At 51.6% G+C, this 18,539-nt stretch overlaps 1 protein-coding gene across 5 annotated transcripts in view; it reads left to right on the top strand.

Moving 5' to 3' along the window:
- RAB11FIP3 (RAB11 family interacting protein 3) overlaps nt 1–18,539 on the top strand; it is an 80,100-nt gene that overhangs the window by 28,273 nt on the left and 33,288 nt on the right. For 3 of the 5 annotated variants that reach the window (XM_053992123.1, XM_053992124.1, XM_053992126.1), the window contains one exon: nt 12,060–12,151. In XM_053992123.1, the coding sequence (XP_053848098.1) occupies nt 12,060–12,151 (92 nt within the window). Of the gene's footprint in view, nt 1–7,142; nt 7,167–11,833; nt 11,942–12,059; nt 12,152–18,539 lie in introns of those variants that run through there. The other 2 variants (XM_053992125.1, XM_053992127.1) reach the window with 2 other exon arrangements.

Raw genomic sequence — 18,539 nt, 5'->3', positions numbered from 1 at the left:
CCGTGGCTCAGAGGGAGCTGTGCTTCCCAAAAGCAGCCTGGCAGATGACATACTGCATTGACCTACTTTCGGGAGAGGCGCAGAAGTGTTGGGAGAGCTGTGTCCGTGGGCAGCTCCGGGATGAGAGCAGCAAGGAATGGCTCAAAAACACTGCTGGAAAATGCTGTGAAGGCTCTGGGGGCCAGGAACGGGAGATTGGCATGAGAATGTCTTGGTTTGAAAACAAAGGTGTCTGCTGAGGAAGGCAGGAGCCTTCCTTGAAGTGGAAAATCTAACCCCCTCTCCCTCTGAATTGTTATCATTTTGAAATTAAGGGTCTCTCAGGCAAAAATACGGGAATAGGAATAACAGTTCTTTACTAGGAAAACTAAAAATACAAATGCAATTGTACAAACACAAAAAAACCCCACTGCCAGAGTCAGAATAGGAGGTGACCCCCTGTGGGTCAGGGTGGTGGCAGCAGTGCCATTCCATGGGGGCTCAGCCCTCCTGCAGTGCCAGCTGTGCTTCTGCTGGAGCAGGATCCTGGACAGGGCTGGAGTTTTCCTCTGAAGCTCCAGGGGTGGTGTGGATGGGCCTGGGCTCCCTTTGGGAATGCAGTGGGGCAGAAAGCTGCTCCTCTGGGAATGCAGTGGGGAAGAAAGCTGCTCCTCTGGGAATGCAGTGGGGCAGAAAGCTGCTCCTCTGGGAATGCAGTGGGGCAGAAAGCTGCTCCTCTGGGAATGCAGTGGGGCAGAAAGCTGCTCCTCTGGGAATGCAGTGGGCAAAGGCTGCTGTGCTGTTCCAAGGTCAGATTGGATCCAGGTAGGAATGCTTGGCTCCTCCCCTGGGCAGAGCCTCTCCCCATGGGATGATGGAATTTTCTCAGCCATGCAGGGACACTCAGTGGCCATGAACAGAAGAGATCTCCTGGAGGGAGGATTGGTTGTGGAAGAGATAAAGAAAAAAACAGCCCAATGAACAGAAGAGAACTGCCCCACCTCTGACAGATGGGAACAGAATACACACCCCCAGCTACATCTTCCAACCTAAGACAGAATCTCTGCCCCTCTGAGAATTCCTTCTTTAGGAATCTCTCCCCTTTTATGAATTCCTGCTTTGGAGCATATGCCTGAGAAATCTGGCTGTGTCAGTCACCATCATGGAGTGTAACAGGTCCAAAACACACCCTCGGTTCTGAGGGAATTCTGGTTCAAAGCTGGGATTAAATCCCCAAAGAATCATTGTTGGTTCAGCATTCCTTGGGAGGGAAAAGCATTGCTGTGTAGCCAGATCTCCTGGAAATCAAAGCTAATTCCAGAGTGGAGAGACTTCCATGTGTCCTGAAGTGAAGGAAACCTGTGGTGGCTTTTTGGCCCACAGACCATAGCCCAACCTGATAAAAACAAATCTGATGCTCAAATGAAAACAAATTTTTCTGGGAAATGAGGATAAAACCCACTGCAGGGTGGGTTTTATCAGACTGTCTGTTTCCCCAGGAAGATGAAAACAGGGAGCAGTGCTTCATTGGCGATTTGGAGCAGTTCTTAGTGTGAAAAACATGTTCACTCTCCTGTGAAAATGTAAAAAGTTTAACAAAGGACAATAGGAGCAAGGACCATAGAGCAAAGGTTATTATGGCCAGGTGCATCTGGGCACTCAGCCAAGAGCACCCTGTTACCTTCGGGGACACCCCTTAAATACCTTTTAATTCCATCAGCCTGTTGTATATCCATAGACCCTTATGCATAGGAAACTTTTCCCCAGACTAGTTTACATGTTCCAAGAACTGTTTAGCGTGGCTGCTCCTTGGATGCACGTTTTTAGAGCATGCAGATTCCTTGGTTGTGCTTTTAGTCCATTCTTATCACCTCCAGTTTTTGGGCCTTGGTCCACTCTGTCTTCAGATATTGAGTGCTGATAGGTGGCAGATCTCCTCATCCTGTGTTCATGGGATGTTATCCCAGCCAAGCAGGCATTTTAACACAAGCAAACTTATTATCAGCTATTGCACTACTATGTCTAAGCTTAATTAACAACAGAAATAAAAACTATATCTTTATAAAAAAGTTTCTTTAACATTACACATATAAAATCCATTTTAATATTTGCAAAAAGCCAATATTATAATATGTATCTATAACATTAGCATGCTCTTCTCTGGAGATGATGACTGAAGAGGAAAGAGAGGCAGGTTCTGTTGTAAATTGCAGGCGAACCCAGTGGGAAGAAATGCTGATGTCTGACTCCAGTTCAGAAGGCTGAATGATTTCTTTACTATAACTATGCTATAATACATTAATATACTGTATAAAGGAAGATACTAAAACTACATAACTACTTTTTCTAACTACCAAATCTAACTCACAACTTGTGACCCTGTTCTCAAGAGTCCAGCCACAGGTGGATTGGATTGGCCACCAGGCTCACACAATCCTCACCAGAATCCAATCCAGCAATCACCCCAGGTAAACAATTCTCCAAACACATTCCACATGAGAAAACAAGGAGCAGAAATAGAAATTGTTTTCTCTTTCTTTCTCTCTGTGCACCTCTATGAAAAATCCTGAGAGAGAGAGAAATGTGCTGCCACAGGTTCTTTTAAATAACATTTCTCCTCTTGGATCTGCTGCCTCTGTTTCTCCGTTGCAGGATTCCCTTTCTGGGCCATGCTGTTTTCCTCCACATCTGGTGCTGGGAATGCTTTTGGGAGCTCGCCTGCGGTTTGGGGAGTGCGTGGGAGGAGGCTGGGCTGGGCTGGGCTGGGCTGGGCTGGTGGCTCCACGTGGGTGTGGGGGGTGGTTTCTGTCCTGCCTGTTATGCTATCTCAGGTTTGGGTGTTAGTCCAGAGTGAGGGGTTGTCAATGCTTGGATCAGCCCGGGAAGGTGGGGAATGTGTCCTTCCTCCTGAGCAGGAGCACCTGGACAGGGCTCAGGAGATCCCTGGCCCAGTTTGGGGGAAGGAAAGGAGCCCAGCGCCCTGCAGAGCTGTCAGCTCTTTTCTCCTGAGGAATCCAGTTAGTCCAGAGTTATTAACAAAGGGATAATTACTCAGCCAGGACCTCTGCTCCTCCCTGCTGGGCTCTGTCCCAGCCTGGGGGCTGGGCCTGCACCTGGGGCTGGGTGACCTGGCACCCCCGTGACACCCTGACAGGTTGATGTGACAAAAGCTTTTTTCTCCAGAGAGTTTCCTTGGACAGGAGAGGCTGCCTGTGATGTGGATTTCCTGGAAATCAGGGCTCATTGGGAAGCAGCTGGCTGGGTGAGCAGCAGGTGGGATGGTTCCAGTGGGCATCCACACACTGGGAAAAAACAGATTCCCAATTCTCTGGTGTTCTAGCTGAGCACAGCTCACATTATCTCACTTCCATTCTGCCCATCCCAAGCTGTGTCCCCTCCTGGCCTGGTCCCTGTGTCCCTCAATGTCTTTCTCCTTCATGATCCTCTTTTCCAAGCTCTTACAGTCCAAACTGCTCCTGTAAATCAGTGGCAGTTTATTCCTCCCTAGAACAGGAACGACTCCCGTTAACAAGGCAATAGGAATTTTTATTAATGTAATTAATAATTGCAGAGAGCTCAGCAGAGATGATGTGACAGCTTCTAATAAAAACACCCCTGATGAGGGTGGGTAATGGCTTGTTTGGACCTTGTTTCCATGTTTGGAATTGATGATCTTGGAGATCTTCTCCAACCTGAGCAATTCTGTTTGTCACCTCTCAGCCCCTCTGTGCCTTCCTGGAGTCCTCGTACTCTGAAAAGGTCCAATTCCTCCCTGTGCTCCTTCCCCTGCAGGGGAGGGGTCAGGCACAGACAATGGCTGGAAAAAGGATTAAACCCCAATTTTACAGGACCCCCCTCCATGATTTTGGTTTATTTTGGGTGATGTTTCCTATCCAGAAGCCAGTGGGAGCAAAAGCACTTGAAAGAATGCATTTCCCCTCTCTTCCAGTGACAGGTTTGGCTCTGCTTCCACGGGATTTTCTGGCAGTGTTGGAGTTAGGGGGACAAACTGGGAAGAGGATTCAAACATACACCTTCAGGTGCATTTTCCTGTTGCTCTGCATAGCTTTTAGGGGATTTTGGAGGACTGGGATTCCAAACTGCTCTACTGTGGCCAAGCAGCAGGAGGGCACAGGGGCTGCTCAACCCTCCCTGTAACACACAGGATGTTTTTGAGCAGCACAATCATTTCCAAGAGATGGCTCAGAACTGTGGAGCACCACCTTGGGGAGAATTCTTCCTACAGATGTAGTTTAGTCCCTCTTACATATTTTCTGTCCCCAGTTTCCCCTGAACCCAGGCTGGGTTCTGGTCAGGATCTAGAGGGCGAATCTGAGATCAGAGGCTTTATAAATAACTTTATAAATAATTTTCATTGGTGATTTTGCAGCTCTGCTGTTGAGGTTGGAGCCTAGGCTGGCACAGGGGGTGTCTGTAGTGCCTGCCCAGGCTCACAGCTCTCCTGTCCAGCACATCTTTTCCAGAGGCACGTGGGTGGTTCTGATCTAAACCACTTCCCAGGGCTCAGTGACAGCTTTGGAGAGGCTTGGCATTAATTGTGGTCAGTTTTTGGTGTGGCTAGTGGAGGGCAGAAATGGCAAGTGAGACCTGACTGACAAATACTAATGCCTGAATATCCCAATATTCAATATTCATGATCCTCTTTTCCAAGCTCCATCAGCTTGGAAAACTTCCATCATCCAAGCTGATGGAAGTGCTGTAGGTGTTGAAAATGTTCCCTTTAATCCCTGTGGGTCTGGAAGCTGTGCCTGGACCCACTCAGGCATTGCTCTGAAAATGAAATTCTGCCATGCTTGGAGATAAGAACATTGTGAGCATTTCCTGGGCCCGGGGTTGGAAGCTCTGAGCTGGGGAGGATTGAACTGGGTTTAACTCTTATCCTCATTTCTCCATGTGGGAGCTTTAAGCTGGAAGGCTGAAGCCTTCAGGATGCAATGGGGGCATCCAGTCAGTCCCAGCCTGTGGAACTGCCTGCTTTCTGCCTGTGTTATTTGGGGTGTCACAACCTCTGGTCCATTTGAGCTCCTGAGTCAGGGTTCTCTCTAATTTTATTTTGCTTGTGTGAGAATCTTATATAAAGATAAAAGATAAAATCTATAAAAGAATATACAAAATATAAAATATTTTCTCTATTTATAATATATTTATATAAATATAAAATTAATATGAAAATAGAAAATATATAAAAGAAAATATATAAATATAAAGACATAAAGATAAGATACCTAAAGATAAGATTGTCTTCTGTGAGCTCCTGGGTGTGGAGCATCTCAAGGAGTTTCTGCTTCAGGGCTCTCAAACCCTTGACAGGAGAGGTTGTGTCAGCACTGATGTGCTCCTGGAAGATGACTTGGGATGTTCTGCTGGTTCCATGAGCTCCTTCAAGAGGTCCTGCCTCAGTCTCTTCACAGAGCAGGGAGTGCAGGGCCATGGGGTGAGCTTTGCAGTGCCAGGTTAATGGTTGGGCTCAGTCTTGGAGCTTTTCCAGCCTTCATGATTCTGTGATCTCTGTCTGAAAAATCCATCTTCGTTTCCAGAAGTATAGAGATTTGGAAGTAGAAGGAGTGAAGGAGCTGGAGGACATCAGGAGGTCTCCTCAGCAGCAGCAAGTGCTATTTTGGAGGCTCAGTCTCTCCATCAGAAAGTGGCTCTAAGCCACTTTCTGGTGGCCCCAGGCAGCACCTCATTTTGCACACCTCCAGCAGTGAGCCTTTGTTCCTGCACAAGCCTGCAGGAATCTGAGCTGGTCCTGATGACTGGCACACTCTGAAAAGACCACTCAGATGGCTGGGAATTAAAAATGAGACCCCGTGTTTTAAACTCAGCACAGATTCCAGATTAAACTCAACTCAGCACAAATTCCGGGTGTTAAACTCTGCACAGATTCCAGCTGTTAAACCCAACTCTGCACAGATTCCAGGTGCCAGGGGTGGCCTCCTGCTCTGTCTCTGGGCCAGATGCTCACCAGGCCTCTGGGATGAAGGGAGGGCAGCTGGATTTGTGCCTCCAAAGGGCCTCCATGCCATGAAGGGAATTCCTTTCCATGCTGTGTCTGGAGGAGGCTGCAGGGCCTGTGCGTGGGAAGGGGATCAGAGGGAATGTGTGATGAGCCCTGGTCAGTGAGAGTGATGCTCAGGAAATGAGGGACTGCTGAAGAGCTTTAGCCAGGCTTGTGTAAGCAATCTTCATTCTGCCACTGCCTCCCTGGGAGCCTGGGCTGCCGTTTGCTCCCTCCCCTGGGGCATTTTTGGGAAATGATGGTTTGCAGTGAGTGCTCCTGCTCTGTTGGCCCATCTCGGGGGGGAAGCTGAGCTCCAGGGGAAGCATGGAGCAGAAAGCTGCTCTTTGATGGGAGCATCAGATTATAAATGTACTCCTGGGCCACTCTGGGGAAGGAAAAGGTGGGTGGGTGTGATTGGTGCTGGCTTTATCCCACAGGGATCACACCACATGGGTGCTTAAGCACGAGACCCTGAGCTGCCTCTGGAAATCACAGAATCATGAGGTTGGAAGAGACCTCCAAGATCATCAAGTCCAACCTATGCCCTAACACCTCAACTAGACTATAGCACCAAGTGCCATGTCCAGTCTTTTTTTAAACACATCCAGAGATGGTGATTCCACCACCTCCCTGGGAAGACAATTCCAGTACTTTATGTTCTGGTTTGAAAGCAAAACCAGTGAGAGACTCCAAGTCAGAAATACAATTTAGTGGGAAAAGGGAAAAGAAACAAAATGCATGCAATAATACAAAAGGAAGACCACTGGCAAAGTCAGAATACAACCTGACACCCCTTTGGCCAGTGCGTTGGTAGCAGTCCAAGTTGGAGTGGCAGATGTGCTTTCTGTTGGAGCAATGGTCCTGTAGAGAAGGTGTAGTCGTCCACTGGAAGCCCCAGCTGTTCCTCTTGGAAACCTGTGGGAAGGCTGCCTCTCTGCCCAAAAATCCCAGAATATATCTAGGTGGGGATGCCTAGCTCCTCTCCCCTGAGCGGAGCAGCTCACAGTGGGCTGATGTCATTCTGAGTCATGGGTGGGTCCTTGCTCACCCGTTAAACAGAAGCAGCTCCTGGAGGCAGTTATCTGCGAGTCCTGTGGGGAGACACTGATGGGCCCATCAACAGGAGATAAGGAAAACTGCCCAGAAGACAACTGCTACTCGGATGGTAATAGAAAACATCCTGATTTTCAATCTCGGACACTTTATTATTCTTTCGGTGAAAATTTTTTTCCTAATATCCAACCTGTACCTCCCCTGACGTAGCTTGAGACTGTGTCCTCTTGTTCTGTCAGCGCTGCCCGGTGGAAGAGACCGACCCCACCTGTCTGCAGCCTCCCTTCAGGGAGTTGTGGAGAGCAATGAGGTCACCTCTGAGCCTCCTCTTCAGATGCTGGATAGTGACTTCCCCTGTGCAGGATTCTCCTGAATTCCTGCAACTTTTAAATCCTTGGCTGTCTGTTTCTTGTTTTCCAGCAGCATTCCCAGTAAGGGAGCTGGATTTTTATCATTTTTTCTCCCTTAAGCCAACCAGAACTTGGTCCTGCTCCTATTTGGGTCTGTTTTATTCTGTGCCATTCAGGCAGGTTCCAGGCCTTATTCCCACACTGAACAGTGCAGGTCTGTGAGCTCACAAAATCCATCCTTGGATGATTGGAATGACTCGGAGTTGGAGGCTCTGTGGCTTGCAGCAGTGTGTACAGTGTGTTGGTAGATGACTTAAATGCTCCTGAAAGGCTCTTTTTCTAGGTCACTCCTATATGAAGCTGATAAAACTGGCTCTGTGTGACCCATGTGTCACTGCTGTACCCACAGCCCTTCACTCAAGGTGCCTTTTCACTGTGATCCTGCCTTCTGGAAGCAGTTTTTAGAATCTATTTCAGGAGCTTTATCCCAGAACTGCTGTTCCTGAGGGTTCCTGGGAGAGCCCAGGTGACTCTGGCAGACCTGAGAGCTCTGAAGCTCAGCAAGACATGGGAAGAGGTCTCATCCACCCCCATGGAGAGCCCATGGAATTATTCAGGTTGGGAAATCCCTCTGAGATTGCTGAGACCAACCATTCCTCCAGCACTGCCAAGGCCACCAGTGACCCATGTCCCCAAGTGCCACATTCACATGGCTTTTAAATGGTGGCTTTCAGTGACAGGACAAGAGGAAACAGCCTCAAATTGTGCCAGGGGAGGTTTAGGTTGGATATTGGGAATATTCCTTCATGGAAGGGGTGGTCAGGCACTGGCCCAGCTGCCCAGGGCAGTGGTGGAGTCCCCATTCCTGGAGGGATTTAAAAGTTGTGTGGATGTGGCACTTGGGGACATGTTTAATGGTGGCCTTGGCAGTGCTGGGAGAGCAGTTGGACTTGATGACCTTAGAGGGCTTTTCCAGCCTGAATGATTCCATGATTCTGCGGTGGTTTAGCAGTAAAGCTGCCTGGAAGGTCTCTCGGAGCCTGATTTTTACCTTTAAGGTTTTTGGATGTTTATAGATGTGACTGGCCTGGCAGCGGGAGTGATGGCTAGAGCTGGAAGTGCAGGAGAAGCTGGTCATGGACACTCAGAGGACAAAAGGCAGTCCCTGATGCCACCCCCAGCCCTGGGTAAACGCTTGGGTTTGAGCAGAGTAGGGCAGAGGTGAGCCCAGCTGTTGTGACCACATCAGCTCTCAGTGGGGAAGGAGAAAGAGAAATCAGGATGGGTGTAAGCAAGGAAAGGCTGTGGTGTGAGGGGCAGGGAGAAGGGCATGTGAAGCACAGCAGGGGTCAGCTGGGACTTGACTTTAATGTCCAGGGTGGAGAGCAGAGGGAACATGAGGGTCTGAGCTCAGCCTGTGCCACAGATTGGGGCTATTGAGTGCTGCTGCTGGTGGCCCACAGCCATCCCTGGCTCTGTTCCTGGTATGGGGGGAGCAAACCCCTCCAGCTGTCACCACGTGGCTCTCTCTGCACCTGGGGACAGTGCTGTCCACATGGGGAGTGCCACTCCACACCGAAGGTCTCCAGTTTATTGGCTCCCGGGGTTTTTTTGGCTCTTTTGGGCAGGAATTTGCGAGCTTGATGCAGGCTATTATTGTGCTGGCATACTTGCAGGCTCTCCATGGCAACTCTCCCTATACACAAAGCACCATATGGCTTTTTTTGGAGGGGGAGGGAATGAATCCAGCAGAAAAATCAACCCTTGTTTGTGGTGCTGTTTGTCTTTGCTCTCTGTGACATGTGGGGAGGTGGAAACATGGAATGCTGGCTCCTGGGCATGGCTTGTGCTGGCCATGCCACCACGAGGGTGCAGGTGACCTCTCAGATGGCCTTTCCAGGATTTTTAAACTGGAATTTGCTGTGAAAATAAACCCATGGTACACAGAGACCCCCTGTTTGGGCTGGGCTCTCTGCACACAGGTGGAGCAACAAGGATCCCATTGATGCCCAGCATGTTCATTCCCTGAAGGGCTGGGAAGGCTCCAGAACCCCTGGTTTGGGCAGGAGGCAGGTGATGGATGGCAGGAGCTGCCTGTGCCTGCGCTCTGCCCACGCTTCATACCCCTGATTCCAAAGGGAAGCCTTCACTTGCCTGCAAATCCTCCCTTTTCCAGCCCCTCTGGAAAGAATGAGGAGAATAAATATCTTTATCTGTGTCTGTAGCAGAGTAGGAAGTGTTTGTGTGTCTACTTGGAGGGGGAGGAAAAGAAATGATGAGGGAATAAGGAGAAGGGAGCAGCCTGTGCCTTTGGGGTGTGGTTCCAGGGGCTGCTGTGGGGTGCAGCAGGATCTCTGGAGATGCCTGGAGCTGACCACTGCCTGTGTGTGCTGGTGGGCAGGAGCGGTGGCTGCCTGTCCCCTCTGGGTGGTGTGACACAAGTTGCCTTCCAGGAGCACTGTTTGGTTTTAGTTTTGCCCCAGATGTGGGCAAAGGCTCCTCTTGGTAGCACCCACTGAGGTGAGCAGGTCACTGTCCCCATCCCCTCCCTGCTGCCAGCCACCAGGCTCAAATCCCAGGATAGCACCAGGGATAATTAATGGGAAAACTCCAGATTGTAGGCTCAGGCTCACAGAGGGAGGGAGCTGTGCAGGTGGGGACAGAGGGACATAGAGGAGGGGAACAGTGCCATCTTCAGATTATGGAACCATTAAGGTTGGGAAAGACGTGCAAGGTCATCAAGTCCAAGATCCTCCTGTGCCACCCCAGCAGTCAGAGCAGGAGGTGGCCTTGCCCCGAGCAGGGTGCAGGCAGCAGCAGCATTTCCAGCTGTATCCCAGGGCCCTGCTCTGGCTTTGCAGCTGGAGGAGTGCTCGGAGCAGCACCACTGCTGCCGCCACAGTGGGACAGCAGTGGGATATTGAAGGCCGAAGATGTGCCCAAGAGCACCTTTCCCCTGCTGCAGCCCTGAGCCTGTGGAGCACAGTGTTGGGTATGGCACTGGAAAAGCAATTTGGGTCATTCCTGGAGTGGATTCACAGCCTGACCCTGGGAGTCAGGCCCAGGTGAGGGCAGGGATCATTTCTTGGTGCCACATGTTCAGCTTCCCCCACGCCAGGGAACTCCTCAGGTTGGTGGCTCCAGTATCTCCTGGGTGCCCACCTGTGTGCATTTAATGGTCAGCTGAGAGGCCCTGGGGACGGTATTTAGGTGGAGATGTTGCTGCAGGCCTGTGCCCTAATCAGAGATCCTCAGAATGCTTTGGGTTGGAAGAGACTGTAAAATTCATTTCATTCCACGGGCAGGGACACTTTCTACCATCCCAGGCTGCTCCAAGCCCCGTCCAGCCTGGCCTTGGGCACTGCAAGGGATCCAGGGGCAGCCACAGCTGCTCTGGGCACCCTGTGCCAGGGCCTGCCCACCCTCCCAGGGAACAATTCCTTCCCAATATCCCATCCATCCTTGTCCTCTGGCAGTGGGAAGCCATTCTCTGTGTCCTGTCCATCCATGCCTTGTCCCCAGTCCCTCTCCAGCTCTCCTGGAGCCCCTTTGGGCACTGGAAGGTGTCCCTGGATCCTTCTCTTCTCCAGGCTGAGTACTCCCAGTGCCTTGACCAACCCCTAAACCCTCGACCTTTTACCAGATGTATGAAATGACCACAATGTGATTCCTTAATGAAAAATGTATTTCTTGATACCTGGAGAAGGGCCCAGAGCGGGAGCTCTGCCTGTGCCTCTGGATGAGGCTGGCACTGTCCCATCTGGGCAGCCACAGCGGGACAACCTCTGTGCCCCTTTGTGGGGCCTGGCATGGGGCTCTGAAGGGCACAGAGAGTGACCCCTGTCCCTCCCCAAATCCTTGTGCATTCCCTGGGAGCACGGCCCGGTGCCTCCTCCTCCTCTCCCGGCCCGGTTCCTCGGCAGCAGCCAGGCCCGGTGCCGCAGCCATGGCAGCTCTGAGGCGTGTGGGCTTGAGCCTGCTGTTTATTTTGGGACTGCAGCACCGCTCCCGATTCGGCGCCTCCAGCCTGGGATCTAGGCCGCGCGCCGGATTGGGCATTAGCTGTTGCTTGAGGGAGCGCGGGGAATTCTCACTCCCTTCCTCGCTGGAAGGGCCGGGAGCAATGCCGCAGACGGGGCTGTGGGGTGGGAGGAGGAATTCATTTTGAGGCTCTCTCTGCAAAGCTCCTGGTTTTGTGCGGATGCTCCTGATGCGGGTGGCCGCGGGAGGAGCAGGCGCCGAGGAGCTGCAGCCTGCCTTCCCCGCCGTTCCCATGGCACTTGGCTGTCACACACACATCCCAGGCATTCCCTGCCCACAGCGGGATTAAAGCCTTCTGGGAGAGGAATTAAAGGATGCAGGGAACGGGGCTGGGGAAAGGAGTGGAGGGCATGGAGGGGTAGGGATGGATCCAGGAGCTGGCCCCATTGGAGCAGCAAGGGGATTTGTGGCTGGGAGAAGCCCTGCCATTGCCCTCAGCCCCGGTGCAGGTGGGATGCCTGGGAGCAGAGGCCCTTCCTGAGGGCTGGAGGCAGTGGTGCGTGCACACAGAAGTTCCTGTCCCACCGCTGCCACGTCTCCCAAACCCACCCTGGGCGTGAGGGTGCAGATTTCCCTCCGGGTGATTGCAGCTGTGTGTTTTTTACCCCGTGCAGACCCTGACAGCCAGCTGTATGATATGGGATATACCCCCGAGGAGGAAGCCCCGGCCTGCCCCGATGAGTTTGATGACTTCGTCACGTTTGAGGCAAGTATGAGCTTTGTTCGTTCCCATAAATGTTGGCTGCACGTGGAGTGGGATTTGGGCATGGAGGCTCTACCTGGGGAGAGGGGAGTTTGCTGTGACAGGGCTCAGGGATGCTTAACATGTTGAGACAAATTCAGTCTCTGGGTGACGGGCCCAGAGAACCTGCACCAAGGAGGTGCTGTTTAAGTTAAAATTGGTGTTGATAAAACAGAAAGAGCAGAGTACAGTGCCCTGGGTGGAAAGGGAGCCCCTTTCTGTGGTGAAACACTGGTGACACGGGAAGGGGACCTGCTGTTCTTGGGTTTGTCTTCCTGCTGGAGTTTCTGAGCCTGGAAAACCTGAGCTTGATTTTGAGATGTACCAGCAAGGAGCCTACCTGAGAGGCACAGCTGAGTGGTGGGATGTTGACATTTGGTGCTGTTCGGCCAAGAAAAGGCAGAGCAGAGGACAAAAATCTAATTTTCTCTCTATTCTTGAGCTTGATGAAGGCTGTTTCTCTGATTTGGGTTGTTTTCCTCTAGTTAAAGCCTCCATGCCTTGGTTCCCTTCTGCATTTCTTACCAAAGGGGCACATTGCAGCAGTGATCCTGCTGTTCCCTGCTAGAAAGGACAGACCTCTTGTCTGTGCCTGGGGATTTTGGGCTTGGCTTGGAAGGCTTCACCCATTCCTGCTCTGTGCCTTCCAGCCTGGAGCAGGAGGTGCTGCAGGAGCCTTGGGAGCAAAGGGATGGCTGGGTCCTTGTCCCACATGGGGACCGAATCACTCCCCTCTGCTTTTTCTTCTCCAAACTTGCCTCTTCAGGGGTGTGACACCTGTGTCGTGGTAGCCTGGATGTTTTTGGGGTTGTCCTGTGCAGGGCCAGGAGTTGGGCTCTGATCCTTGTGGACCCCTTTCCACTTAGGATATTTTATGATTCTTTGTGATTTTTATCACACTACTTGTTGCTGGCAATGAGACTCCCGACCTGCTTTGTATTTGCATGCAAATATATTTATTTATATTTGTGTGTATTTTTGCTTGGTATAGTCTGTAGTACATAATTTTTGACTCATGATTTCTTGATGAAAGGTTAATGATAGCCTGGGTGTTAGGCAGCTGGTCCTAAAATCATGGAATGATTTGGGTTGAAGGGACCTTAAAGCTCATCCAGTGCCACCCCCTGCCATGGGCAGGGACACTTTCCACAATGCCACATCACTCCAAGCCCCGTTCCACCTGGCCTTGGGCATTTCAGGGATCCAGGGGCAGCCACAGCTTCTCCAGGCAAGGTTGAATATTGGTTTATTTTTCTTTTTTGAAAGGTAGTTCAAAGCCCCAGGAACAGCTGAGAAGTGGGACAGGAGGGCAGGCAGGGAGATGGATTTCCATGTTTTTTAGGTGATGCAGGGTCACAAATGTACATTTTAACACTGGACTGAGCAATGTGGAGGCTGACAGGAAAAAGCTTTCACTTTTTGCTCCTCAGACCTGTATCAAGGGACCATCTTGCCTGAGATTCCGAGCAGGGATGTTTTCCAAGGGCTAATTTAACACAGATGAGCTCTGTCAGCGCTGGGAGCTATTCTGGGCAGCAATACCAACCAGGCAGGTGTGTGCCCCACTGGGATGAAATACTTCTGCTGCTGGGCCAGCCTTTCCTTGTAAAGACAAGGTGACCCAAAGGGAAAAAGTGATGAGTCCTGAAATCTCCTTTTCCAAAAGATCTGAGTAGATTTTTATACTGAATTCAGTGTAGTCATCTAAGGGACAGCTCTACGTTTAACATGCTGGGGAAGAATTATCCTTGTTGTCTTGGATACATGATTCAAAATAATTTCCAGCCTGCCAGGATTTTGTAGAGGTTCAGCAAATGAGAACATGCTCGAGAAATACCACTCAGCCTTGGGAGTGTAAAAATAAACTGGAGTCTTGGGGCGAGGGGGTTTTTGTTCTCTTCTGGCTGAGCCGTGAGCTCCCAACGTGCCTTTTATCCCACATGTCCTGGAGTGCTGTGCCTTGGAAAGCTGGAGCTGGCCCAGGGAGGGAGAAGCCGTGGTACAAAGCATCCTGCTGGGAGCAGCAAAGGTGTTTTCCTCACGGGAGCACTGGGGAAAGAGCTGGAGAGGGCTCCAGCAGACCCTTCTTCCTTAGGTGCAGCAGGGTATCAGCCAGGCAGAGAACAGAATAAACAGCTTTTCCCAACACCTATAGTCCATCTTGCTTGGATTCTCCAGAAGAGATTAGGGGGGGGGGAAATCACCTTTAAAAGTGAAACCATCACCTTTCCTCAGAGTAAATTTCTCACTGTACCAAGCAGCAGTTTGGGCTCTGGGGTATCGCCGTGTCAGCCCTGGGAAGATGCTGCACCAGGACACACAGCTAAACACACCCCAAAACACACCCCAGAACACACCTGGGACACCTCAGGCACTGTGTGAGCCCCTCTGGCTGTGGCAGGGCCGTGGGGTGAAGTGGCACAGCTGGGATTTCTCCTCCCCTGTCACATCAGAGCTGAAGGAGTTGCTGCATTTGCAGAAGTGCTGGGAGCAGTTGTGGTTATTGAGTGGAGCACTGGCTGTGGTCCCTCTTAAACAGCCTAAAATCCCAGTGGCTGCTCAGCTCTTCCATGTGCTGGGGTCTGACAGGAGCTTTTCTCCTCAGTGTTTGTTCAAACAAGTGTAAACAAGTGCTTTAAGCAGTCTCCAGGAAAATGTCTTCTCTTTGTTAATAAGGTTGCTCTGCTTGATGACTCATGTCCTCTTCTGGTAGCTGTCATCAGGAGAGCTCAGCATCCATGGAAAACCCTGAGAGCCCAAAGCTGGGGACTTTCACCCAGAATTTGCTCTCCAGAGAGAACCACCAACACCTGCTTCCTCCAGGAGAAGGCTTTTGAAGGGGACAAGGTGTGAACTCAGGAATTTGTAATGTTGGATACCGCCCCAGATCAGCCACTGGTGTGGCTCTGGGTGTGCCGTGGATCTCCTGGCTCCTGATGCACCATTCCAGGAGTGTCCAGCAGACAGGGCTGTCTGTTAAGGTGCTTCCAAAGAGGATTTCTGCTCCTGTGGCTCCACTGAGACAGCAGCTCCTCCAGCCACATGGCTTCTCATGCCTCCAGCTGGGCTTGCAGGGTGCTCATCCCAATCCCTGCAGCTCTTCTGTGACACATTCAAGCCTGGGCACCCAACTGGGAGCAGGGAGAGCATCACCTGGCTGGGATCACCTCCCAGTGTGTTCCTCCTGCCTCAGGTGGAAGCGTGGTGGTTGCTGGGTGAGAAACCACCAAAAACTAATGACAGTTTTCCTGCTTTGTCAAAGTCACGTTGAAGGGAGCTTGGAGCTTTTCCATCTGGACACCTGAGCCCTGTTTTCCCCCAGGCTGGGCTGGCAAAGCTTGGCTGCTGACTGCCTGGAAGGTGGGAGTTCTCCTTGCCTCCCTTGAGAGCTCCTGTGGTGCTCATGACTCAGTGCTGAGGCACAGGACTTGTTTGGAATGCTCTGGGGAACATGGAGGGGAATTTGGAGTTAGTTTTGTTGGGATCATGGAAACATTATGGCTGGAAAAGACCTCCAAGCTCAGCCATCAGCCCAGCACCACAGCCTGGCACTCGCTGTGCCTTGCCCTAGGGTGAGGGCTCTGCCCCTCTGCTCTGCTCCTGGGGCAGGTGAGCCCCCTTGGGCAGTGCAGAGTGGGAAGGATGACTCTAGAAAAAGGAAAATGAAGCATGAAAATGCTGAGATTGGGCTGGGATGGGCATGGAGATGTATAACTTTAGGTGGGCTGGAGGAGAGGCGCAGCCAGTGTTCTGTAAATGCTGCCTGGGAGCACCATAAATACCCCAAATAGGGATTTTTAGCCCTGGGAACTCGTGTTTTGGGCCAGCAGGGTCAGAGGAAGGCTCTGGTTGAGCTCTGCAGGACAGGGCAGCTGTAAATCCTGCGGATGCAGTGCCTTGTGCAGGACTGTTGCCATCTGCTGGGCAGCTGCCGTGGCTCCTCCTGGAAGCAGCCAGGAAAACACATTCTGCACAGCCACATGAGGGGAATTTGGCTTTTCCTGGAAAACTTCACTGGCCCAGGCACGTCCCCTCTGCTATTTGTCTAGCAGGGAGTTGTACAGCACGAAAGGAGTGGATCTGGGGAGGAAAATGGGACTTGGGCAGGTCCCAAGTTTTGTGTATTTTGGGAGTAGGAGCTACTCCTGGCTCTCCCAGCCTGCTTGCCTACAGGTGCAGCTGGGAGAACTCCAGCTCAGAATATTCTGTGACATTCTGTGCAACACTGAGCAGCAGCTTTAAGGCCAACACATCAACTCTGTGAAACTTTAACTCTGTTAAAGCCAAGATTTTTTTCCATGTTGAGCAATTGTATTTAAGGCTTCTTGGAGGGCAAAAATCCACATTGCTGGGTTTCTCCAGCTGCTCAGAGCTTCTGTAAAGGGGACCAGGGACTTGCAGGGCCCCAGCTGTGTGTTGAAACACAGAAGCTGTTGTGGGAGCCCGCAGGGACGTGCTCACAGAGGTGTCACTGTCATTCCCGGTGCCTTGTGTTTTGCAGGGAGCCCAAAAACCCCAAAAACTTGGGGTGGCTGTAGGAGGCTGCTGCAGGCTCCTTGTGTCCCCTCCTAGTAGCCCTGTGGACCTTCTGAGCCCTCCTTTCCTAGTGCAGAATTCCCAGGAAGATACTTTCCTTCCCAAAGGCAGAGCTGGGCCTGGTGAGCACAGAGCTTTTGGGAGGGCCCTGCTTTGCAATCTGTGGCCTTTTAGGTGAGGTTTTTTCCTCCTCTTCCTCTCCACACCAGTGTTACCACAGGGTGCATGTGTGGCAGGGGCCGGCCAGGTTGAAAAGATGAGGTTGAGCTTTGTAACCTCCTCTGAGCTGTCCAAGGGGGCTCAAAGCACCAGGACAGACCTGGGTTCAGCTGTTCCCTGGCTGTCCTAACCCAGGTGTGAAGATCTGCTGGTTGGAATGGGGACATGGAGGTGAGAGCTCAGGTTTTCTGTACCAGTGCCATTCCCACCATCTGGAATGGCCTCAGTAGGCCTCTGCTCACAGGGCTGACCCGAAAGCACCATGAATGAAATGCTCACAAACCCCTCTCCAGGGGCTGCCTGCTGGAATTGCTGATCATTTTGTCCCAAACAGGTGGTGGGCTTGAAATCTTGCAGGTGGCTGGAACTGCAGGGCTGTGGAATGTGACAAATACAGTTCAGTGCCTGTTCACCTGTCCTTGGGGAAGCACATGGAGCCCTGAGCAATGTCCCCATTGTTCCCAAGGCCTTTCTGCAGTGAGAGATGAAGGGCCATGAGTCCTGAGGACAGCAAATGAACAGTCACATATTATCCTTTTATTCACAGAATCCTGGAATGGTTTGTGTTGGAAAGAACCTTAAAGCCCACCCAGTGCTACCTCCTGCCATGACAGGGACACCTTCCACTGTCCCAGGTCATTCCAAGCCCTGTCCAGCCTGGCCTTGGGCACTGCCAGGGATCCAGGGACAGCCACAGCTGCTCTGGGCACCCTGTGCCAGGGCTTCCCCACCCTCCCAGGGAACAATTCCTTCCCAATATCCCATCCAGCCCTGCCCTCTGGCAGTGGGAAGCCATTCCCTGTGTCCTGTCCCTCCATCCCTTGTCCCCAGTCCCTCTCCAGCTCTCCTGGAGCCCCTTTAGGCCCTGCAAGGGGCTCTGAGGTGTCCCTGGAGCCTTCTCCTCTCCAGGTGAGCACCCCCAGCTCTCCCAGCCTGGCTCCAGAGCAGAGGGGCTCCATCTCTCCCAGATCAGTCCATGGTGATAATTTGATATCTTAAAACCTGAAAATACCAAGGAAGTTAATTTATCGTGTGGATTTCTAACTGTGTAGAGGGAAGGGTGAGAGTGTAAATGGGACAGGGATGTCCCTGAAGGCAGGACCCGAGTGCAGAGCTACGGTGAGAAATTTCTCTGCTGGTCAGAAAAGATCCGAGTTGAAGTGTTTGCCCTGTAGGAAATAGGCTGGAAAGAGTTTGGAAAACAAAGTCCTTGGAGCCTTATCTTGAACCACAAGCAGATTGTGTGAGATTGGGAACGTGGGAACTGGGCTGTGGGATACCGGAGGGCCGGGAGGTGAGGGGGCAGCAGTGCAAGCAGAGGTGTCTCAATAAGAGTTTGAGAAGTAAAACGGGCAGGGATTGGCGTTTCCCGATTAGTTTCAGTGTCTGATTTTGGGCTCTCAGGGGAGTTCAGATGTTCTCCGAGGTGCTGAGGCACAAGCAGAGGAGCACAAGGGCCGTGACCTGCTGTGTGGAGGAGCAGGTCCAGGCAGAGCTCGGGTTAAAGCATAACTCCTTCCTGCCGTGCTCGGAGCAGGAATCTGGGCTGGCCTGGGCTCGGCTCGGGAGGTCAGCTGCTCCTCAGGGCCCGGGACAC

The sequence above is a fragment of the Vidua macroura genome, chromosome 16 (genome assembly GCF_024509145.1).
Source record: "Vidua macroura isolate BioBank_ID:100142 chromosome 16, ASM2450914v1, whole genome shotgun sequence".
NCBI lineage: Eukaryota > Metazoa > Chordata > Aves > Passeriformes > Viduidae > Vidua > Vidua macroura.
Note: the sequence above shows the minus strand (reverse complement) of the source record. Positions and strands in the feature narration are given on the sequence as shown.